The sequence below is a fragment of the Physella acuta genome, unplaced genomic scaffold (genome assembly GCF_028476545.2).
Source record: "Physella acuta isolate Inbredline_101_S28 unplaced genomic scaffold, ASM2847654v3 ptg000533l, whole genome shotgun sequence".
Lineage (NCBI taxonomy): Eukaryota > Metazoa > Mollusca > Gastropoda > Physidae > Physella > Physella acuta.
The window spans coordinates 159,718-185,566 of NW_026732052.1; the positions used below are offsets into that span (position 1 = coordinate 159,718).

A 25,849-nucleotide genomic window follows, 5' to 3' on the forward strand; every position below is an offset into this window, starting at 1 on the left:
GTTATACAAAGCTGCCGAATATTTGTGCACAACTCCGCTCTACAAGAAGTATGATATCATACTAAACAACGACTACGAGCTTTATCTTTACATCTACTCATTCTTCGTATGCATGCTTGTCATAGCAACTGCAATTCATCTCGAGACCACAAGGCTCCTGCCAAATGATGATGATGTTGAGATGCTGGGTATCACCGAGCTTCAAGAATGTGCAAAACAATCAATCTCAATCGATGATGCTTCATCTACTTCCACGACTGCTTCACCAAAGAAGACACATCCTGATGTTCTTGCTCGTATGCGCGAAAAAATTCCTGATCTGACACATGACGAAGTCAATGAGATTCTCGCCCTGAAGGACAAGATGGCTAAAAACAATCATTTTCCTTGCCTTGCCGAAATCGATGAGATGGCCACAATGCTTCAGTCGAACCGTCACTACATTGAAGAAGAGACTATGTTAGACTTTACGCAAGGAGTACGATTTGCACCAGGTGAAGGAGAAATTCCAATTCCTCTCCTCATGGATCCTTATTGCGAGGAGTTAATTTTCGCGAGAACTTGGGGTGGCTACATGCGAGAACCGATACATCCAGCAGGGAAAAAGCTTTCATACGCGGAAATAGCAAAGTCGCAGATTCGTCGCAGTGATCGTCGATGTGCTCGAGCTGAAGTTCTCTTCTTCATTTATCAAAAGACGAAGATCGCTCAACTACAGGGACAAATGTCATACGCATTTCGTAGAACTGGCCAGGATCGAGGTGTCACTGTAAGCCAAGCACTCAATAAGGAATTCCTGTTAACGCAGCAGCTTGATGACAACATTTATCGCTTCGCATCGACTGTCACCGGTACACCAGCATATTGGGAAGCGCAAAAGAAAAGCGTTCTCGCACAAGTTCGACAAAATGGTATATTCACCTTCTTCATCACGCTATCTGCAGCTGAAACTCACTGGCCGGAACTGATAGTCTCGTTGATGAGAACTGTGCACAAAAAGGACATCACTGAGGAGGAAGCCATGGCACTCTCATTCAACCAGAAGGCTGAGCTCATTCGAAAAGATCCTGCGACATGTGCCCTTCACTTCGATCATCGCTTCAGAGAACTTCGAAAGACATGGAACACCGAAGGCGGCCCGTTCGAAGATTACAAGATGGAAAACTTGTATTACAGAATTGAGTTTCAACACCGCGGCTCTCCACACGTACACATGCTGGTCTGGCTTAAAAATGCTCCTGCCTTCGATGCGGAAAGCAATGATTCAAAAGAGGAGTGCATAAAGTTCATCGACAAAATGATCACTACAGACACTGTTGCCGCAGACGTCAAAGACATAATTGGATTTCAATTCCACAAGTGCACTTCAACTTGCAATCGCATGAGGGACGGCCAGAATGTTTGCCGATTCAACTATCCAATACCTCCGATGGACCAAACGAGAATCTTGAGCCCGATTCACAAGGAACTTCTAAAAGAGATGCCGAAGGAAAAACAAAAGAAGCTTCGCGAGATCAAGGCTAAACTTCGTGCGGTTCTAGACTTGGAGACGAAGGAGAATACAGTCGGTGACTTTAACGATCTGCTCGCTGTTCTCGAATGTACCAATAAAGAGTATACCGATGCAATAAGTACCACCCTCACTCAAGAAAAGGTTTTCCTAAAGCGTCTTCCAAAGGACTGTCGCATTAATGGATACAACAAGAAGATCCTTTCGCTTATGCGCTCCAATATGGATATCCAGTTCGTCACGAATCCTTACCAGTGTGTCTCATACGTCGTCGACTATATCAACAAGTCACAACGTGGACTCTCCCGCCTTCTTCGTGAGCTTGTGGCTGACTTCAAAAGAGGCAACTTCACGCATAAGGAAAAGCTGAAGAAGATTTCCAACGTTCTGTACAATTGCACTGAGATCTCGGCTCAAGAAGTCGCTTGGATTCGACTCCAACTTAAGATGGCATCAAGCAGCGTCGTAGTTGACTTCATCCCAACAGGACCTCGCAAGGATCGACACAAAATTCTCAAGCCCGATGCGGAGTTGAAAAGAATTCGAGACAAAGATCCCGACAGTCAAGACATCTATCTCAAAGGCCCAGTAGATCGCTATTCACTTCGTCCTGATGAGCTCGAAGACAAATGCCTTGCAGATTTCATCGCCGAGTACACGCATCAAGGCAAAGGCAACAAGAAGGATGCTGAGGATGATGAGCTTGCCGATGATGTTGAAGTTGAAGAGATGATCAACGATGAAGATGAGGGTGCGGCAAAGAAGCACAAAGTGTTCCAGCTCAAAGACAATAGTGGATCTATCAAAGAGAGAAAGAGGCCGAAGGTCATTCGTTATTGCAGATTTTCTCGAGACAAGGATCCCGCCAATTACTTCCGAGAAATGGTCATGCTCTATTCGCCATGGCGTGATGAAGTCAAAGAAATCGAGGAGGGAAACTGTGAGGCAATCTTCCTCGAGAAAAAAATTGTCATCGATGCCAACTACAAAAATTACAACAAGATCGGTGTAGACTTGAACCAGATTTACATCGACATTCAAGCGGAGCGCGATCAAGAAGAAAATGCGAATGCCGAAGAAACTATTCTCGATGAAAATGGCCAACCGATCAAGCCTGATGTAAATTATTACGACTATGATGACACAGTTATTGTTCCTGATCTGCTAAACGAGCTTGGACAAGACGTCGCAGTAGGCGAGGAAGTCAAACGCTACAAAGTGCCAGGAATGCTCTCCAACGATGATTACAACAAGCTTATCGATTCGCTCAACGCTCGTCAACATAACTATCACCAGCATTTGTTAAGTTGTCTCAAAAATGGCAAACTTCCCTTCTATCACTTTATCAGCGGCGGCGCAGGTGTAGGCAAAAGCAAGCTGATTGAAGCCATCTATCAGACGGTGACTCGCCACTATCGCGGTGAAGCTGGTTCAGCTGAATCTATCGAAGTACTTCTTACGGCGTTTACCGGAAAGGCAGCACACAATATCGGCGGCATGACAGTAACATCAGCGCTCAGCCTATCAGTGACAGCAGGTGCTTCGAAGGCCAAGGAACTTTCCAGTGATGCTCTAAACACGCTGTATTCAAAGTTTCTAAACCTGAAGCTGCTCATTATCGACGAAATTTCGATGCTGAGCTTGGCCAATTTCAATCAAGTCAACTCGCGGCTTCGTCAGCTGTTCAATAAAGATCTTCCTTTTGGTGGCATTCCAGTCATCGTGGTCGGCGACTTTAATCAAATCCCGCCAGTCCTTGCACAATATGTGTTTGAAGAACCTAAAAAGGACCTAGCTTCACTTGCCGGCAACACTCTTTGGCCTCTCTTCGAGCTGTATGAGCTGACGGAAATCATGAGACAGAAAGATGATTGGAAGTTCGCAAAGGCGTTAGGTGGAATCGCTAATGGATCGCTAACAGAGGAAGAAGCCGCAATGTTCAAATCGAGAGAGTTCACCTCAAGCACTCTTCCAGAACGAGGACAAAATGCGATTCATATCTTCTTTCGGAACGAGGATGTTGATGACTTCAACAAGAAACGCAACATTATGGCTCGAGAAAAACTGAGCAAGCTTCCACCTAAACCTTCTGGTAGTGCACCACTTCAACTAGATTTTCCTGCTATCGACAAGTATCCGACGGGCAAGGATCCCAAAGAAACGGCAGCAATTAAGGCAAAAGCCGAGTTTCACATTACTGGAAAGGACAAAGGCAAACGAGTCAAGAAGCCGAAGCCTGTAAAAGATATGGCAGCTCTACCGACAACAAATTACTTCACGGTGGGTGTTAAGTATATGGTGACATCTAATATTGATACGCAAGATGGCTTGTTCAATGGTGCAACGGGTGTTCTTCGCCACCTCGAAATCAAAGACCATCACCTGAAAACCATTTGGTTCGAATTTGCCAACCCGGAAGTCGGTGCAACTGCAAGATCAAAGCGTGGAAGAGTTCACCTTCCAACCGATAATCCTTCAGTCACCCGTCCCATTCCTTCTACTTGGACGCCAATCAATTTGCTGAAAGGAACCTTCAATGTCCTTAAAGGCCTCACAGTGACACGCGAACAATTTCCAGTTGTGTTGGCGGAAGCGATAACGATTCACAAGTCTCAAGGAGCATCGATGGAATCAGTTGTTGTGAGCATGAAAGACTTGACCCGTCAACTTCAATATGTCGGACTGTCGCGAGCCACATCTCTTCAAGGTCTCTTCATCCTCGGCACTTTCACAATCAAGCCTTCGACACCAGGAACAAAGAAATGTCAAGATATGATGGACAAACTTCGTGTGGAAAAGCCGCTGAAACTCGTTTTTAATGAACAAGCTTTTATGTAATAATGCACTAAAAAGTAGAAAATAAATTATAGACTACTATTTAAATAACTATAAAGAATTATTTTTTTTCAATCTCGTTAATAAATATTTTTTTCTATTTTGTTTTGAATTATTAAAACTACTTGTGTTGCATTATTTATTTGCCGAATATATGATTTATCTCAATTTAAAATTGTTATGGATAACATAAGGAAATTGCGCTTAAATTGTCACTAGACTTTTTATTAACTTGTTTTATGTTTAGATATTGTATTTAACGTCTCAACGAGATAATTATTTACAAAAATTGCATGCGTAGAGTGAATATATACAAAACTCGCAGGTCCAACATGTAAAAATGTAATACTTGTAATAATTATTCTTTGTGTGTTTAAAATGGAGTAAAAAAATAAAATTCATTATTTTAAGAAAAGAAAATTGTTAACACATTGTCGTATCAAATGTATTAATAAAAATATTTAATTAATAATAAACAATAATTTATGGTTTATTCTGTTTTTAAACTATTTGTACAAATGCTAGTGAACTTTCGTCAAAGTTGTCTACCTTAGTTAAATTAATTTTTCAAAATGGGAAGTAAAAAAAAAAGTCTAAGGAGGAATTTTCATCGTGACTTGTTACTCCTTCACCAAGACCTGGCTCCGTCTCTGACTGTTTTTTATTAAACATCAGTGTTCTGTACTTCATTTTTTTTTTACACGAACCTCGTGGTACTCAGTTTTTTCCCTACTTTTTACATGATTTGCTCTTTATGTTAATATAAGTAAGTAAAGTTCCCTTTCCCAAACTTGACGGCCTATTAGGCAAGTGTAGTAGAGTTCAACTGTTTCTGTGATCTCAGAATATGAAAGGATAGTGTGGTCAGCACTATGCCCTGCCGCCTTTATTTTCCCTAACGTGTGATAGGTACCCATCAGAGTTGGGTGGACTCAGGGACGGTCTACTCACTTGAACCCGGATTTGAACTCGAGACTTATAGGTTAACAGTCTAGCTCTCTACCGCTAGGCTGCTCCATCCCATTTATGTGAATGTATTACAAAAACACAAAAAATTCGACAGATTAGAAGATTCCGGTTGCCATTTGCTCCTGTGCTCATATAAAATGGAGAGCCTTGTTATAAGTCAGATGTGACTTAACAAGGACGTCCAATCACAGACGTCCATACACTTAGGCGGCTGTACATAATCTAACGATAAAATACAGACTTAAACTTGTGTTTCCATGATGGTGCTCTTGCTGTTTTTTTTATACCACGAACTATCGTGTGTGTTATACAATGAGCAATCGTGTGGGGTTATTATGAACGCCAAATGTCAAGCGAGGAAATAGGAGAAGATAATTATCATGTTTCACAGTTGTCTCCCGTGTGAATCGCACTTGGTGACTTTTATCCGCCCCTGAACCCTGCTGGTTCGTTTTACAAAAGGTGCCGCGTTTTAACTAAATGTGCAGTGAACGATGCATGTAGTGTGCTGTGTACACTAGACGTCATGTAATGGAGTGTGTACACTACACTCAGGTAATGGAGTGTGTATGGTACACCAGAAGTTATGTAATGGCGTGTGTACACTAGACGTCATGTAATGGGGTGTGAAGGGTACACTAGACGTCATGTAATGGAGTATGTAGGGTACACTAGACGTCATGTAATGGAGTGTGAAGGGTACACTAGACGTCATGTAATGGAGTGTGTAGGGTACACCAGAAGTCATGTAATGGCGTATGTACACTAGATGTCATTGTAATTAAGTGTGTACACTGGGCGCCATGTAATTCATTGTGTACACTAAACATTATGCAACTGAATGTTTACACTCACGTATTGGAGTGTGTACATTACACTTCCATGCACATTCATAACACTCAACAACAACTTGAATACTTTTACCATTTTTATACAACAACTGTTTAGTAAAAAAAAAACCCTCTCCTGTATGAAAGTTACATTTGCCTCACTGTCAATAGAACAGCTGTTGTTAATGACTTATATGGTCCAGTATCTAGCACGCCCAACACGCCTGTCCCCACACCCCCACCTCACGCACCCCCATACCCCACACCTCTACACCATACACGAACTCCACACAAGTTTACCACCACTGTGTCATCTTCTCTCTACCCCCCCCCCCCCCCCATTCTATAACCCCCCCCCCCCCCCACCCTCTGCCCCTTTCTCTCTAGCTCGGCCATAGATTCTGTCAAACCGAGCGCATAGATAAAGTGATAAGCGTGTTTGTGACGCAGGTTTTGATTGGCCACTCCTGATGTCCTTTGATGACACGGTTGACTGATCACGAGCCCGCTTCTTCACTTTAAAAAAAAATCGCAAGTGGCTTTTTGTATTACTTCAACAAACCCCAGACGTGTTAAACATGTCATAAGATATTTTTTTCCTCCATTCTTAATTCACTCTTTATGCTCAGCAGGTGATCTTTATTATCTTTTAAAACGATTTTAAAAAATTTGCAGCGTACGCTGTTTCCTAGCCCGAGAACCAAATGTTAAGGATTTTATATGGCAAAAGATTATCGGTGTGCGAGCCTTTGCAAGTCATCATGACATGGAATACTGATGGGTAATCGAGTGCGTAATCTAGATGTGGACGTAATTATCTTTCTAGCATTGGGATTGGCGACCTGTGGCTCCACGGCCGCATGTGGCTCTTTAAATGACCAGACGTTCATCTTTAAATGTTTAAATGACCAAGCGTGGCTCCTGAAATGACCAGACATGGCTTTTTGAATGACCAATAGTCTCTTTTATAATAAAGAATGACTTGTTAAAAATAAAAAATAAAAATGAAATAAAAAACAAGCTTGAAAAAAAAAAAGAAACAAAACATGTACCTAATGTAAACTTGTTTTAAAGTAACAAGTAGCCTACAACATATCACTGCATGCGAAATGAAATATCAGATTCATTGCGGCTCCAGTGGGATAAATATTTTCATAAGATCACTCTTTACTCAGTAAAAAAAAAATTAATTTCCGAGCACTGTGCAAGAACATGGAGAAACCGATCTGGTACTGTACTAGACTCGTGGCTGAGGGCTGGTGGGGGTCGGGTTACAACACGGAGTTTCTGTCTGAGAATTTACGGCGACTTTTAGCTCTGTCGACAGAACTCTCTTAACCACCCGTCTTGTGACATGGACACATACGTAGGGGCCCTAGTCGTTTTACTTCGTACACTGTACACGCATATTTCAAGGGGTGTTCTGTTGAATTATAGTATAATAAGAAAACCAAAACAATGTGTGTCGTCGCCCCCCCCCCCCCCTCCACCAGGGTCTATGCCAATCTACCCTATTTTATATTGTGCTGTTGCACCATCAACACTCGTTCTCTCGTTAATTTAGTTACGCTCACCACCACCCCCGCCCCATCTACATCATTTATACGTCAACCATATTGAACCCAGCAACTATTGGTGAAAAGCCCCACGCCCCCCCCCCCCCCCCACAACTCCCTCTCCCACCTATACAACACCTTGTAAATTCAAACACGTAACTGTAACGCCAATATGTAAATCTCTGCTGTAAATCTTCTGTAAAGCACATATCTCTGTTGCCATTCTCCCAATCTACTAGTCCACTTTACACCAGCAGAGTTTATGACAGAGATTATCCTTTAGACAGAGATTATCCTTTAGACAGAGATTGTCATGAGCATGTCCCTACTTCACGCGCTATTATCTCTTGTTTTATATCGGTCGTCTGCATAACTCGGTAGATCCACGTCTGCAACCAAGGCGCCGGACCAAACATTTCGCCCCGCGCCACAAGGTCACCCGAACCAAATAGTGTCACCCTCTCCGTGACTGACATGAGAACCTGACAGAGGTGTCCTGCTTGTTAGCTGCGTCAGCAGTCAGTTATTTGGAAGATATTAACACCCTAATTTATACTAGACGGCTGGAAATACATAACATTCATTATACCCACATAAGTGAAATATTCTCTTAGCATATCGTGGAAAAATTGCAAAAGCCTCTTTTTAATGTTAGTAAACCATGAGTATGTAAGCCTCCTTGACCTATTAAAACATTGTTCGCGGCTGTTTAAATAGTTTCACTTTCTGACCTAACGGTCAATAGAGCACAGCCCATCTGTGGCTGTGAATTCGGTATTTGAAAAGAAGAGCGAGGTCAGTTTAATCCTAAGCTGTCTCTAATTTCCTTACCTGAGCTCAGGTACCCACCAGAAAGTTAGAGATGGGTGGACTCAAAAACAAACCACGTGTCAATATCTATGTTTCTCTAACCCGCGAGGTCGCGCGATAGCGCACTAGTTTTGAACGATGAGCGCAGCCATTTTGTCAAACACGCATACCCTTGTATAAGTTATTTACAACCCCGCACGCACAAAATACGCGTTACACTGTTTCCCCTTAGAGGAAACGTTGGTCAGTATCTTTATCGTTCGACCTCGACCTCTCACTAGCAAGATTTGACGTAAAACGACGGAGATTACCTTTGGGGCTGGGTCCTGAGACATTGTGACGTCATCGACGTGGCTGCCTGTTGAGTGTGATATCGTCGGAAAATCTCTGGAATCTTCCAACGGAACTGCTTCTACACTATCTACGCTGCCGTTGATCTGCTTGAGCTGGAGATCCTGCTGGAGGAACCGCCTGTCCTGTCTTGGCCTCGATCTCTTGGACGAGCTGCCTGTGTTCTCTGGGGTCGGGGGATCGAGTCCAGCGGGCGACAAAGATTTCCGAACGTCTTTACCGTGCTGCCGGCGTCTCGACTGTCGCCTTGAGTGTTTTTTACGTAGAGGTAGGTAGTCGGAGGATAGAATACTATTCCCGGCTTCGGAGGACGGAAAAAACTGTTTTTCTAAGTTGCTAAATGGTATCGTCCAAGCTTGGTCGTCGATGCTATCGTCGACGTCGATGTTCTCTACAGATATATCGTCATCGCCGTCTAAATGTGAACCTGGAATGTAGAATTTAGAGAAAAAATCAAACATCATTGATTTTTAGAAACAAAAACAAAAAAGAAAAAACGAATTAAAAAATCTATTTAGTCGTTTTGACACTAAAAAAATGCATATATATTAAACATTTTTTTTCGTAAAGTAAAAAAAAAAAACGAACAAAATAATCAAGTTAATTTTGTTAAATATTCGATGTAGCAGAATCAAGTTCAATGAAGATGTTGGAAATAATATAAAGCAAGATTGAAGCAGCATATGAATTTTCACCCCGAAACTAAATAAATTTGAAATACGCGTATCTTCCACAAATACCCACATTTCTTCAACATCTTTATAACTTCAAAACATTCGGTTAATCGCATTGCATTTTCCTTAAACTGATATTATCTAAAGAAAATTCCTTCAAAAAGATGACAGCAAAGATTAAAAAGAAAAAAAAAAGAAGCACCGAAGAGAAAATGCACTCAACCAAAGCCGACATTGTGTATCAACATATCTCGGATATCTCAAACTTTGTACACAGCACCCGGTTATTAAAATTGCTTTCTATTTTTAGAAAGGGAGGATGCGTTGTTTTCCACGACAATCACATTCTTTATGACCGTCGGCCTCCCTGTAGACCAGTCTGGCATTGATACCGGGTCACGTGTTCCCGTAACAGACGGATCGAGTCTGAGAAATTTCATGCTGGGAGGTTTTCTATTTGTAAATTTTCCAACAATTAGGGCATGTGATCCTGTGGGTGGGGAGTGTAAATACGACAAAGATCTGGAAAGTTCAATGCATGGGAAGAAATTTTAAGTCGTGTAGAATGTTGTGGAACAGCGTGGTCGGACGGTAAAGCTTATGACTGCTAACCAGAAGATCTCGAGTTCGAGAATCAAAAACACCTAAGCTTAGTACTAACCACAGTACCCCTTTACATGCCAAGATCATGGAAACAGATGAACTCTACTTCATCTACCACGTATTTCCTCGTAGTGGTCGGGAAAAAAAAGATAATGATGAGTGGAGTTAAAGCAGATTTTTGTTTGAATTTCCTCAGTAATATCTCATAAGTAAAATTCATCGGTATATGAAGGGATAGTGCGGTCAGCACTTTGCTCAATCGCCTTTTCTTTCCCTAACGTGTCTAGGCCCCTTCAGAGCTGGTACGGTCTACAGTCACAACTCCGAATCTAGAACCGAACCCAAGACCTTCGGGTTAGCAGCCAAACGCTCTACCATTCGATCACGCCGTTCCTACATCAGAGGCGTAGCGAAGGGGGGGGGGACATATGTCCCCGGGCGCCGACCTTAGGGGGCGCCAAAATGGGTTGGAAAAATAAATTGAAAGCTTGACGGGGGGAGGGGGGTGCAAATCGAAAATTTGAGGGGGGGGGGGGTGCAAATCGAAATCTTGATGGATGGAATGGGTGTAAATCGAAATCTGGATGGGGGGGGGTGCAAATCGAATGTTTGTCCCAGGGCGCCGGGAAGGGTCGCTACGCCTCTGCCCTATATGGATATTTCCTAGATATTATGTTGAAGTATAACCGTGATTAGCTCAGTGTGGTGTTATGTGTCACGTGTCACGACACAACAGAACACTTGCAGCAGATCACCCACATTGATACACACACGTCAACTAACCCAGACGTGTGTGGCTGAGAATCTCAAGTGCTTACACCCCCCCCCCACCCACACACCCGCACATCCCACTTTCACACATATCCTGTATGCGTCTCTAATATTTCTTTTGGTATCCGAATCCACAAAATGCAGTTTTAAAATTAAACGATTATGAATATAAAAATTGTTGCTGTGACAAGCGGTTACCAACCCGTATCCTCCCCCCCTCCCCCTACCCTCTCTCTCTCCCAAACACGATGATGTCATCCATGTCACTAGATAATAATCGATTGAGTTCAACCTACCTGTCTCTTACCTGCAAACAGCCCCCCCCCCAACGAAAAAAACCCAGATATCCTTCCTTCAAAATTGACTTTAACTCTTTAAAAAAAAAACTACGTCTTATCATTAAAGCAACTAACCATTGACTCGCCCCCCAACGTCGTGTAGGTGGTCTCCAATCCACACTTCCTCCACCCCCGGGGTTAATGACGTAAGGGAGGTAATGCTCGGCGAGAACCTGACAGATTTGACAATCTGACGACAGTAAAGGTCGCGGGTCATCGCCAGCCAAACGTAATGTCACGCTGACACGAGGCTGTCGTTTGCTGGCTGAATTCACGCGCCAGTGCGAGCAGCAGACGATAGCAATTTTGTTCACTTCACGTAAAGTTCACGGTTGTATATTTATATATATGTATATAATATTTTATACTAAATCACTGTGATTTAGTACTTTTTATGCATTTAAAAAAAAACAACAACAAAAAAAACCGGCCTCTTGACTAAAAAACCTGGAAGTCTTAACACTTCAAATGAGCTTTTACCAACCCATAGAGGGAATAAGGGCCCATTGTAAATCTTAAGAACTCTGGAATATTTTCACTGGCAGTGTTACCTCCAGACAGAGGCGTAGCGACCCTTCCCGGGGGGGGGGGGCAAACTTTTCGATTTGCATCCCCCCTATCAGACTTTCGATTTGCACCCACCCCCTCAAGATTTCGATTTGCACACCCCCCTCAAGGTTTCGATTTGCACCCCCCCCCCCCACCCCTCAAACTTTTGATTTGCATCCCCCTCAAACTTTCGATTTGCATCCCCCTCAACCATTCAATTTATTTTTCCAACCCATTTTGGCGCCCCCTAAGGTCGGCGACCGGGGACATATGTCCCCCCCCCACCCGCCCCCCCCCCCCCTTGCTACGCTACTGCCTCCAGACGTTTTGCTCCGGGGGGGGGGGGTAGGAGGGGGTACTTGAAATTTTCGGGGGGGGGGGGGGCACGTAGATGTGTGGGGGAGAGGAGATGGCAAGCGGGTTGGTAATGATATAGAAACAATAAAACGTTTTAATTCAGTTGAGAGAACAAAGATTCGAACAGTTACAGAAGAGTTAAAGCCTAAACCCGCTACGGATAATAGAGGGCCACAACCGTACCCCAACCACCACCATAACCTCCACTCCATATACACATACTTGCCCTTGTGTATACAGACCAGACAGGTGTCAACCTATTGACCGCTTTCCTTCAAGGCCACGTCTGCAGCGAGCCGGCAGACGTCCGCGTCCCACAAGCCTGGGTGAGACGGCGAGATTGATTCATTGAGAGGCTGGCGCTATAGGGGTCAAGGCCAACAGTTTTTTTTTAATGATGTCCTTCAAATATACGTCCAAGTTTGTGAACTTTTTATTTCTAGATTCCTCCCGTCTTCCGTACTTCGTTGATTCAGGTAAACATTAAAGTATGGTTAGAGATTAAGGCTAATTTCATCTTCTGCTAAGTTTTACAATTCTGCTATGGATATGTAAATATAACCGTAAGTTCCATGTAATCTGGTTGGGGGGGGGGGGGGGGGGGAAGAGAAGAGAAGAGAGAGGACAGTGTCAATATCAAGGTTTTGCTAGGGTATGTAGATTGAAACCTAAGAAGTGGTCCATATATAGAATATGTATGGGTGCGTATGTATAGGTGCATGTCTGGTATTTTGAGCTGGTGTCAAGTAGAGAAAAAAAAATACGAATTTCATACATTTAACTCCACACTTATGGTTAGAGAATAAACCCTCACTTTAACCAGTCATGATCAGGGCACCTCATATTAAATCAACTTGGTTCGTGCTTTGGGTACTTTAAAAAAAAGTTTGATTAAAATGAAAAACATCCATAGTCCTTACATACTGCAAAAATCAGACGTGTAATAGATTTATGTTGCACGACATCGTTTAAATAATACTTTGAAGTAGTTTGAAGCTTATTTTTGTTTGTTATGAACAACATGTGCTACTACGCTCATATTTTGAAAACGGGGAGGGATCAAGCTATTAAACTTGAGAACTGAAATGGTACATTAAAGTCAGTAATCCTAAAAAAGAAAACAAGTTAATAAAAAGTCTAGTGACAATTTAAGCGCAATTTCCTTAATTAATTGTTTGTGACCGAACGAAAGGATAGTTTTGAAAACTTTCTTCGGCAATATTGTTCTAAATTATGACAGGAATCGATTGGTAAATGCTTCTAGTCGCTAAGTGGTCTGGTTGCCGAGATATGGGCCAAAAACTGAATTTTTTTCGAGGTTTTTTGGCTTTTCCGGGAAATCCAGGAAGGAATTCCGAGTTAATAATCGCAATTGCCAGTATGGAAATTGCGCTAAAAACAATTAAGGTAACTTGGAAACATTTTGATTCAAGTTAATACGTTTTAGTAACAAAGCCAACGAGAAAATGCACACTATCAAATAAATATGACTGACTTCCGGTTCTAAATTTAGACCAACTCGATTACCGCTGCTTATGGCGGGATCTCGGGTGCACATTCTTGTGACAGACGGTGTGCCAATTCCACAATTCCAGGAGCTTTTTTTGTTGTGTTTACAGGTACCAGGTCCGTATCTAGGTCAAAGTTCTAGAACCAGAACAATGTCCACAGACTCCCCCCACCTTTCTCCCCCTACACAAATGTGTTTCACATAATGCAGTCCATAACACACGTTCGTTGGTGCCAATCGTTATTCTAGTGATGACAGGATTTATTGAGTGAGACTTTCATGTGTGAACAATGTTTCTTTCGGGGGGGGGGGAGCAGAGATGCCTGAGAGAAACTCTGTATATGAACAACTCATGAATCGTGCGAGGGACGTCGAAACCCATAAAACCCATAAAACCCATAAAACCCATAAAACCCACAAAACCCATAAAACCCACAACTTCCTCTCGACCACCGACACCACAGCAACCAACACCTGGTTTTTTTTTTTTTTAAATTGACAATTCAATCACTTCCAAAATCACCTTAAATGTAACTTTATTCTTCAGCAAAACGAAAGGTTTCTTTTCATTTTTATTTGAGAAATGTTACATCACATTTTTAAACTCCTACCTCCAAATCACGGGGGCAATAAGATCAGACTCTTCCCCCCCCCCCCCCCCCCCCCCATCCCCCATCGCCCATAGGAGTGGAATATAATTTAGCAGATACAGGACAAAAGCAGTGGAGAGGATAATGATGCAATACAATTAAACGATTTGCCAAATCATGAACAAAATCCCGTTTAATTTTTACCTCTGAATACATCAAAGAACACTCAAGTATTCAGACATGCATTAATCAGGGTATACACAATCAGGGCCTTTATATAAACAAATGCCGGATATATTTTTACATCTCAATACATCAGAGGATACGCGGGTTTTTCAGACATAATCATTTATCTCTTACGCCCATTAAAAATTAAATTTCTGTATATTTTTACATCTCAATACATTTGAGAATACTCAAGTTTGCAGACATTTGCTTTAATTGCTTAAGGCTGTTAAAAATTATATTTCCTATCTAATTTTACATCTCAATACTTTGGAGAACACTCACGTTTTTAGACATTACTTGAATCGCTTAAGGCTATTAAATAAAATTAAATTTCCTATATATTTTTACATCTCAATACATTGGAGAATGCTCAAGTTTTCACTCATACATTCACCCACCTCCACCCTACCCTCTCATCCTTCTACCCCAGCCGTCATCTATTCATTTCACCTGCACACCCTTGTCACGGCCTGGGATATCGCTAACAGCCGGGCCACGTCTGCTAATCAACCCAACTGCTAGGTGAAACGGTTCAAATTCCTGCAAGAGCCGGACCCTCCACGGGTACCAGGTCCACTTCAGTCGAAAGGCGGAAATACATGTTAGAAACTACCGAGGGAAACCACGGCGTTTAAATTTTGATTAGGTGATTGCAACACTGAAATTGATAGGGACTGGCTTCTAAAGAAAGCTGCGGTGTTCCTAACTCGGTTTCAGATGGTGCGGTGTGCCCCCCCCCCCCCCCCCCCCCCCCCCGACGACCTTGGATGCAAAAGTCGGAGCCCAAAAGGGACTATAGCACGCCTTATCTGTTTATTTGCTGAAACTGATTTCCGATATTGTATGTCAACACTTTAAGGATTGAGACCATCTTGTTGACGATCATGTAGGTATCATGCTACCAGACCCAGGTGATTCATGTCGATATGTTAAAAGACCCATGGGACATGTAGATATGTTAAAAGACCCAGGTGACATGTCGATATCCTGCTACCAGACCCAGAGGAAATGTTGATATCATGCTATAAGACCCATGGGACATGTAGATATGTTAAAAGACCCAGGGGATATGTAGATATGTTAAAAGACCCAGGGGACATGTCGATATGTTAAAAGACCCATGGGACATGTAGATATGTTAAAAGACCCAGGGGACATGTAGATATGTTAAAAGACCCAGGGGACATGTAGATATGTTAAAAGGCCCAGGGGACATGTCGATATGTTAAAAGACCCATGGGACATGTAGATATGTTAAAAGACCCAGGGGACATGTCGATATGTTAAAAGACCCATGGGACATGTAGATATGTTAAAAGACCCATGGAACATGTAGATATGTTAAAAGACCCAGGGGACATGTCGATATGTTAAAAGACCCATGGGACATGTAGATATGTTAAAAGACCCAGGGGACATGTCGATATGTTAAAAGACCCATGGGACATGTCGATATCAAACTACCAGACCCAGGGGACGTGTCGATATCATGCTACTAGACCCAGGGGAGATGTCGATATCATGCTACTAGATCCAGGGGACATATTGATATGCTAAAAGAACCTGGGGACATGTAGATATGTTAAAAGACCCAGGGGACATGTCGATATCCTGCTACCAGACCCAGAGGAAATGTTGATATCCTGCTACCAGACCCAGAGGAAATGTTGATATCCTGCTACCAGACCCAGAGGAAATGTTGATATCATGCTACCAGACCCAGGGGACGTGTTGGTATGTTAAAAGACCCAGGGGACATGTTGATATTATGCTACCAGACCCAGCGGACATCTATATAGGCTACCAGACACAGGGGACATGTCGATATCATGCTTCGAGACAAAGGGGACATGTCGATATAATGCTACTAGACCCAGGGGACATGTCGATATAATGCTAATAGACCCAGGGGACAAGTCGTTAGCATGCTACCGGACGAAGAAGAAAACAACCCAACAATCTAGTGCGTCACATTTTACATGTCCACAGTCCAATGCATATTTCCCAAGTTTCGTACGGCCGTGTGGTCTAGGGGGCGGAATTCCACCATTGGTGCCGACGGTCTCGGGTTCCGGCTCCGCCACGGCTGGTGTCGTGCCGGCGTTAGATGTGAAAATCTAAACCTCACAGATGTGTCACGTGATCCGTTTTTTTTTTTGGTCATCGAGAAATACTTGAGAAAAAATGTGCGAAACTGTGATAGAAAACTGTGACATGATTTTGTAGCAGACACTATTTATGACGCAACATTGACTATTTTTAAGACACTTTTGACTCTAAGACATCGTTATGATGAAGGGTGAGGGCGACCCCGAATAATATACTATCGTGTAATACACTGGATGCTAAGGCTGCTAGGAATACCCGGGCTTAACTAAAGACAGCTGCCCTAAACTGAGTCGGTTGGAGAGGTGGAGCCGCAGCCTTTTCGCTCCTCTGGGGCTTCAAAGGAATAAGGTAAAGTAAATATTAACAAATTAAAACGAAGACCATAATCCATTGATCGATTTTTAGTTATGTGTGCACATGATTAATTGAGATCGAGGTTTCAATTTTCAATTAAAGGCAATGTTATATATATATATATATATATATATATATATATATATATATATATATATATATATATATATATATATATATATATATATATATATTATATTCTGAACAAAATTCTTGTAAGTAATCCTCATGTAATGATGCCAGAGTTAAGCCCCTTTAGCTACAATTTTCAAACCGAGTTCCCTCGCCATAGAGCCGTCTCTAGGATTAGTTGAACCCCGGGCAGACTAAATGACGGCAGGCGCCAGCACTCGGCCAAACACGCCGCAACTCCGGTGTCACCGGCCATTCACACGGGTGGCTCGATGATCTCTTCTGTTGACACTGGTGTGTGGGAATGTTTCTTTTATGTCACGGTTGGTCTGTATGCCTGGGTTAGTCATTCTGTTGTGTCATGGTTGGTCGTTCGTCTGCAGTGGTGTAGCCAGGATCGTCTCAAGGGGGGGGGGGGGGGGTTCCAATTTTTACCCGGGGACAAACTTTCGATTTGCACACTCCCCCCCCCCCTCAAACTTTCGATTTGCACCCCCCCCCCCCTCAAACTTTCGATTTGCACCCCCCCCCCTCAAACTTTCGATTTGCACCCCCCCTCAAACTTTCGATTTGCCAAACTTTCGATTTGCACCCCCCCCCCCTCAAACTTTCGATTTGCACTCATACTTTATATATATATAACGAAGGGTCGATGGTGGGGGGGGGGGTTATGACTCCCCCCTAACCCCCCCCCCTCCCCCTGCCTACGCCACTGGTCGTCTGTATACCTGAGTTAGTCATTCTGTTGTGTCATGGTTGGTCGTCTGTATACCTGAGTTAGTCATTCACTCCAATGACCTTTGCAGACAATTTCGACATGCGTCAAGTGTGTGTCACTGTGTAACTCGTCATCAGATGTTGTGTATTTTTTTTTTTTTTTTTACCTTGTCGTCCCACGGTTACGATGAAGAGTGGTGAATTGAACGTTAGCGGGAAGTGAAAAGATTTGTGCGCTACTAGATCTAGACGGTCGTGGGATGTAGATTCTTTTATTTACAAACGATTATGATTTGTTTGACAGATTTACTTTTACATGGAAAGAATTCTGAACCAAAAAAAAAGTTTATTGGGCAAAAAAAAAAAAAAAAAAAAAAAAAAAAAAAAAAAAAAAAAAAAAAAAACTATTTCGTCTGAACAGCCATGGAATAGATAAAGTAAAGTTCGTCAGTTTTATATCATACCTCGGCATATGAAAAGACAGTTGAGTCAGCACTAACCTGGTACCCATAAAAGACGAAACTGTTGTACACAAAAACCTTTCGTGTGTAGAAGTAGTTAATGTTGGAAGTGGCTCCCTCCAACACAAGTATTACGTGTCAACTTGTTGACACCGATTTCAGCTTAGGGGTTCGAACTCGAGACTTTTCGGTTTTTAGCAACCATGTGCTCTACCGACTCGACCACACCGACCCCTTAGCAGCGTACAAGTACTTACCAATATATGTCAGTCCCGCGGCTCTACTGCTGAAGGTTTTATCTTAACGCGACGTGCGCCAGTCTTTATTGGAATGGGAAGGTCAAATAGTAGAACGCACAACGTCTAGAACGTAAGTCTAGAGTTCGATTTCCAACTCGATATGTTAAAGTAGTCCCTGAGCATCTCCGGCTAAATTACCGATCCAACCCCTGCTTTCATGAGCTGATTAAATTAAGTCATCTGTACAGTACATATGGGCCGTCAGTCTCAACATAGTACTTTCATTTTTGTTTACCTCGCTCACGTGTAAAGGTAACACATCAATGGTCCCATCTACCCGACAACATTCTAAAATACCACTACACTTTTTACAATTATTTACTTTTCTCATTGCGTCCGATGAAGGCCATTTTTTCATGTACACTATTCCTTCAATTCAAGGCAATCCTAAAGCCCCAACTAAAAGACTTAATATATAACACAGTAAATAAATGGACTTATACAACACATACCCTGTGCCGCACAGGTAGGCATGCTTAGAATAGACCCTACTTTCGGTTTCTCAGAGAAATATCAAAATGTCGCCGCAACAAACTATGGCTGATTTGAAGTCATTTCCCAGCAATAATAGCCTGCCACTATTGAAGTAGAAGTTCATGTTGATTTAGCACACGAGGCAAAGTTTTGCCGCGCTCCCACTCTTTTGTCGAGCCAATGCACGAGACGTTATATCTGTGTGCACTCACTGCTCTGATGGGGAGGGGGGGGGGTGTATAGTATGTTGTTATTGAGTTCGATAGAGCAAGCGGTTATTGTGAGATTGATTTCAGAAAATTGAAGAAATAATTTTCAACATCTCACTCAGTCAACTTCTGTTATTTTTTGTTTTTGTTGTTAAAATCACGTGATCACCGCCGTCTACTATTCTCATGCTCAATGAGACATTCGTTTCTTCACCTATCGGTTTTTGTTGTTGTTGTTTTCAAATTGGAAAAGATATTCAAAATGACTAAAAATTTTCTGGTTTATTTTGATCTACAGAAATTACATGCATCATATAACCAGGTATCTGAAGGTATATGGGTACGTGGAAAGTATGAGCATAAAAGGTAACTGGTAACAGCGGTTGATCAATGTTTAGGGGCGTGACTAGTTGATGCCTATGTTCAGCTGTGGTCCCGGAGCACCGCCAAGCTTGACTGTTTTGTTTTTACAATAGTCACGCTGAAGAGCATAGTAAAATACTACATGTTCAATACGACTTCTGCCAACTACTACATATTGAATAAGATTACTTCCAACCCCACCACTACATGTCGAATACGATTACTTCCCACCCCACCACTACATATTGAATACGATTACTTCACACCCCACCACTAAATGTTGAATACGACTACTCCCCCCCCCCCACCACTACATGTTGAATACGACTACTTCCCACCCCCACCACTAAATGTTGAATACGACTACTCCCCCCCCCCCCCACCACTACATGTTGAATAAGACTACTTCCAACCCCACCACTACATGTCGAACACGACTACTTTCCACCTTTACATATTGAACACGACTACTTTCTATAGCTTACATTTCCTTTTGTATTGAAGCAGACAATTAAGATTTTTTTTAAAAAGAACTTGATACATCTTAACACACAAGTAACGGCCTTTTACCTTACCAAATTTTCACGATCAACTGTTTCGTTCTTCCGTTGGCCAGGTTTAAAAAAAAATCATTCGGTAACTATCTGCTTCAAGCAAACACGGCGCCTGGCGGAGGATTAGCACCCCCACACTAACCCACATTGTTCTCAAAAGTTGGAAGAGCGGATCGAATGCTAAGGCAAGCTGACACAAATCGCAGCTTTTATTTCCTTCTCTAACACAAATCTCAGCAGTTATTTTCTTCACTGAACTAAAATAAACGCAATCGTGTGTACAAAAGAAACAGTTTAGTTTTATTGGGTACTTTTTATCAAACACATCAAATTTACGTGTTTAGAAATATTTGTCAAACCGTATGATGTCATTATTTCCAGGACTCATGACGTAAAAACGAAGGAGGCTGTGTGAGTCAACAATGACTCGGTACATCAACTCAAAGAACAAGTGTAAATCTACAGGTAACTGGGCAATGGTCAGTGTATGTAATATATGTTTTCATACAATACACAAAGATATAAAAGTAAATGATACATGACAATACTGGAGTCATGTTATTCAGTTATGACTTTACTTGACTGCGGTAGCGCAAAAGGTCGTTGCTCAATAAAGCACAGAGCAGTCAAATTTTAATATCTTTGCTAAGAGAGTCATGAAAGCTGGAAAGAATTATGGGAGTTAAACACCGGAAACTCAAAGCATACACACCAGATGTACATGGGCCTCACACCAATATTTCGTGAGTTACACACCTGATATTCATAGACTACACACGTAACACACCCTATGTTCATGGACTACACACCAGTATCTCAGGAACTACACACCAGATGATCATGGACTACATACCAATATCTCAAGTAGCGAGGGGGGGGGGGGGGGGGCGGGGGGGGGCGGGGGGTACATGTATCCCCGGGCGCCGACCCTAGGGGGCGCCAATATGGGCTGAAAAAAGCTCATTTTAGCTGCAGTTTTGCATTATAAATATCACAAATATATTGGGGGGGGGGGGTGGAGTCGCTAAATTGAACGTTTGTCCCGGGGGGGGGGGGGGGGGGGGGGCGCCAAATTGAAAGTTTGTCCCCGGGCTCCGGGAAGGGTCGCTACGCCTCTACACGAACTACACAAGATGGTCGTGGACTACACACCAGATGGTCATTGACTTTATATAAAGAAGTCACGGACATTACACCACTAAGTCCTTATGAAGACCATACAAGGCGGTCCACCACGAGGTGTGCCCACGTGACCAGCCAAGTTCCTACTTCCGGTCTGTGTACCGTAAATCCCGGCGACATCAGAACACCTGTACTGGCTGACCTAGGGGAGACCACAGGTCAACGTCCGCCTCTGTTGACCTTAGAGCCAGTCTTGCTGTGTGGCCTTCAGGTAAACAGCGATTCAACCTACTGACCTTGACCCCTCTCGTGCTACCAAAAATAGTTACTCGCCTTTTTTAAAATCACGTGATGAAAACTTTTTTAATGGGGATGGACGGCAGCTATAGATGATTCAGTATTTAGTATGAGCAGAGTTTCTTCCAGTGTCCGCCCCCTGAAGAAAGTCTAGCGCCCCCCCCCCCCCGAAAATTTCAAGTGCCCCCCCCCCCCCCCCCCGGAGAAAAAAAGTCTGGAAGAAACACTGAGTATGAGATTAGTCAATGTCATATGAAGTACTTAATGCCGTAATTCCATCTATTAGTAGCGTAACAACATAAACATTTTTTTAATACACCAAATAAATTATATCTACCACGATTGCAATGTTTTCAAATACCTCTCCCTATCTTACACGCGCTAGGCCTCACTGGATATCACGGGATATCATGGGATAGATGATTTTAAATTTTGTAACCCAGTCCAACATTTTCACCAACATTCAGTACGATAAAAAGCCAAGGTCATCTTGACCTTGTACGGTGTAGACCCACTTCCGGTCCAGCACCTGGTCGGCAGACTAACACCGGAACCACTAGAACCCGTTTCGGGTTGCGTTGGAACAGGGGGTGAGGGGGGGGGGGGGTAGGACTTCGGCTCTGATACCCGAGGGGATTCGTTTAGCCGGTTTTAGGTTGAAGTTACCCCTCGGCAGGTAGGTAGATCCTGCGAACCAGGTGAGAAGGTGTCTGTTGGACCAGGTAAGATGGACCTGTGAACTGGGGTAACTGGTCCAGTAAGGGAAGGGGGGGGGGGTTAAAAGAGATCTGATGAAGAGATGGGGCGGGGGTGATAGATTAGAATACGGAGGGGGGGGGGGTGGGTAAATAAATTTGGGGAGGTTAAATGATTATGACTTTTTGACTAGGTAACTAGTAGATTAAGTTTTTTTATGATAAAGTAACTAGATTAGGATTTTTTTTTGTGATGTGCTGATTAGTCTGCATGAAGTTTGGGATGTGCTGACTAGGCAACTAGTAGTTGCTTATGAAGAGATAGTAATAGTGTTAAGCACCATGCTCAGCCGAAATGGGTGTTTTTAGAAGACAAAAACATGTAGGTAGTGGTGTGACGTATTTATAGATGGGGGGAAGGGGCTTTAGTGACGATGTGTGACAAATAAAAATCGTCTAACAAGCGTGACGTTATTTATGAATGACCCATTAAAAAATACCTAATGGGTAGTCTAGTTATTTAAAAGAAAAAAATGTAAAATTATCTATTAATGTTCAGATTATGAAACATTAATTGACAAAACTGTTAATAAATATCGAAAAATGTTCGTACCAATTACAAATAAACCGGGAGTGATCTCCCCTAAACTTTCTCGAATATTTTTATATAAAATAACAGGGGATGGGAACTCGGGCTATAGACATGATTTTTAATCCATATTTAATACTTAAAGTTTTAAAAATAGAATAAAATCTCTTAGACAAATTAATTGCACACCAAGTGAACGCGAAATAAAAAAGCGCATAATAGTGCGCAATATTATTAGTACTTTTAAAATTTACATTAGTTTTTTGAGAAATCGAAAGTAGCGTAAATTACTACTTCCGGTCAACGGAAATTACTCAAAATTTAACAGAAGGTAGAGAATTAGATCTTTTACTTACATGTGAAATTTCATTTATCTATCTGAAGTAGAAAAAGTACCACTTCCGGTTATCGGAAATCGCTCAAAAGTTGATACGGATCTACGATTTTGATAAAATACTTATATATGAAATTTCATCAACCTAGCAGTAACGGTACTCAAGTTATCGTGTTTACACACGGACACACAGACAGACAGACACACACACACACACACAGACATACGGACAAGATTGCAAAATTATGTTTTTCCGTATTAGTGAGGTGTAAAACGTCGAGATTTGTAAAAATCTCGATTTTTTTTTTTGCACGATTACAATACTTTCTCTATACTACGTATATACGAGAAAGTAAAAAACAAAAAAAAAAACACATATAGTAAAAGAAATAATGTGTAGTTCGTGTTAAATGGGCTACATTTTTTAAACCACTTAAAAGCGTGGATGCTACAAAACAACGTTTCCTGCCACGACGAGAATTAATTAGGAAAATAAAAGAAAACCAAATGAAATAATCTACTAAAAGATATCTTGACAAGTAACTCCCCGGATGAATAGGTCGTGCTAATGTACGAGCGTACGGACACAAGGGGGTTAAAGTTCAAGGTCCTGTGTGTTTTTTTTTTTTTTTTTTTTTTTTTTTTTTTTTTTTTTGTGTAACCTGCCTTAGCAGGGAGACTAGGTGATACCACCGACAGACTTGACTTTTCCGGCATAGGGGTCTGTTGCGTGAAACAATGGGCGCGATGTTCGAATGGGGAAACAATAAGGACGGACTCAGACATTTACGTTACGCTGGTTGTTTTTTTTTTTTTTTTTTTTTTTAACTGGCTGTGTGTACAGAAGGTAGATTTTATTTCTGTCGTGGGATCCCGACAAAAGAACACAATGCCGACATCCAAAAGGCCCGATTTAGGTCACTAGGTGAATTTTGTTAATTAGAAATAAAAGGCCGGCATAGATAAAAGGCCGACATTGACAAAAGGCCGACATGGACAAAAGGCCGTCTGGACACGAGGCCGACGTGACTAAAGCCCGACATCTAATTGGTCGATAAATGAATGTTTGTTAATTAAAATTAAAAGACCGATACAGATAAAATGCCGACATGCACAAAGGCCGTTTGGACTCGAGGCTAACGTGGGTAAAGGCCCATTATTCAAAATGCCGACAGGACAAAAAGCCAACAAGTATAGTATACGCTTTTCATCAGGCTTTAAAGCTAATTACTAATTAGTTAAATAAAAACAACCAAACACCGAAAACTACATCTGCTCTATTGATCCCCAAGTTGTAGAAATACAACACAACTTTCATTTCTTGACGTAAGATGTAAACAAAAAAAAAAAATACAAAAAAAAAACCCCCAAAAAAAACAACAACAGAACAAAAAAAAAACTGTCAGTCATACATCGCCTAGAAAACATATACCATACGCGCGATAGGGAACATACATACGGCAGAAGGAAAGTGTTTTATATAAAACACGGCGTTCATCAAAATGATTTATATGTGAAAGGTCACGTCCCTTTCACGTAGAAGAAACAAGCCATTTAAATTTTCCCCAATTTGTCAATGTGGCTCTAGTTTCTTTTAGCTCTTAGCAAGGTTTTTTTTTCTTTTTTTTTTTTTTTTTTTAAACAATAGGAAAGGGGAGAGAAATGGCGATAAAGTAAACACGACGCAGCATACAACAAATTGGTGTGTGTAAACATGAGGGGGGAAAATGTAATTAAAAGAGAACTTACCTGGAGGTGCTAGAAGGACGAGTCCCAGAATGTAGTGAGGTAGAACCACAGCGGCACCGACGAGAGCGTGGAGCCGCATTGTGAATACACGGCCTGAATGTGACGGGGGACAGAGGGAGACTAATCACTTTTGGAGCGCGAGATTATATTTTGTACCTCCATCGTTGAGTTTTTTTTTTAAATTTTTTTTTTAAAAAGCTGAATTGTCGAAAATAAATCACAGTGGCACAGCTGAAAAGAAAATAAATAAATCGGATTTTAATTATTTTTTTTTTATTTTATAAAAAGATGAGCAAATTCGTCAGGGGATTTAACTCCGTAAAAAAAATTAACAGAGTCGCGTCCCTTGTGTATACAACTACATCACTGATTTATTGTTTACTAAACGTCGCGATTAAAATTTAAAAACTGAAACGCACAGTAAATGAAACAAAGTTTGAACTGTTTCAACCGTCTGTCCTGGTTCAACCTTGACTACATTTATATGCAGACGGCGGAGGTTGAAAAGAAAACACGGGGCCTTGAACGAGCAGGCGTCAAATGAGAACAGCCGTTGGCCTACTGACATGAATCCGTGGTGTGGGGTGGGGGAGTGGGGGGAGGGGGGACTGACCCGGTCTTAGCCCCAGATCAAACATCAAAGTTCAGCGCCGCACAGTTCAAAATGAAGCCGTCGGTTGAAATGATTTTTTTTTAAATGTAAAGTTACACATTTCAGTTGAAAACTGCACATTATTTGTGAGATGAATCATCGTGAAGAGTTCATAAAAATTTGAAGTGAAATTCAAAATTAATTTATAATCAAATTTAACGCTAAACCGACTGTTTAAAACTTCGCATTATTTGTGATTCGTAAAAATGTATCGTTTAATTCGACTTTAATTTATTTTTTTTAAATTTAGATTTACAT

The 25,849-nt window shown here is 41.9% G+C and overlaps 1 protein-coding gene and 1 long non-coding RNA gene across 2 annotated transcripts in view; both read right to left on the reverse strand.

Moving 5' to 3' along the window:
* LOC131945239 (A disintegrin and metalloproteinase with thrombospondin motifs like) overlaps window positions 1–8,893 on the reverse strand; it is a 39,369-nt gene extending 30,476 nt beyond the window's left edge. Inside the window, exon 1 of the mRNA XM_059306283.1 lies at window positions 8,822–8,893. Within this exon, the coding sequence (XP_059162266.1) occupies window positions 8,822–8,845 (24 nt within the window). The 5' untranslated portion in view covers window positions 8,846–8,893. The remainder of the gene's footprint in view (window positions 1–8,821) is intronic.
* Window positions 8,894–9,105: 212 nt separating this feature from the next.
* On the reverse strand, window positions 9,106–25,409 carry LOC131945266 (uncharacterized). Its single transcript, XR_009387126.1, has 3 exons — window positions 25,359–25,409; window positions 24,940–25,170; window positions 9,106–9,288 (listed from the first exon to the last, which is right to left on the reverse strand). It is a non-coding gene; the product is annotated as an uncharacterized LOC131945266 (long non-coding RNA).
* Between the last annotated feature and the right edge of the window lie 440 nt (window positions 25,410–25,849).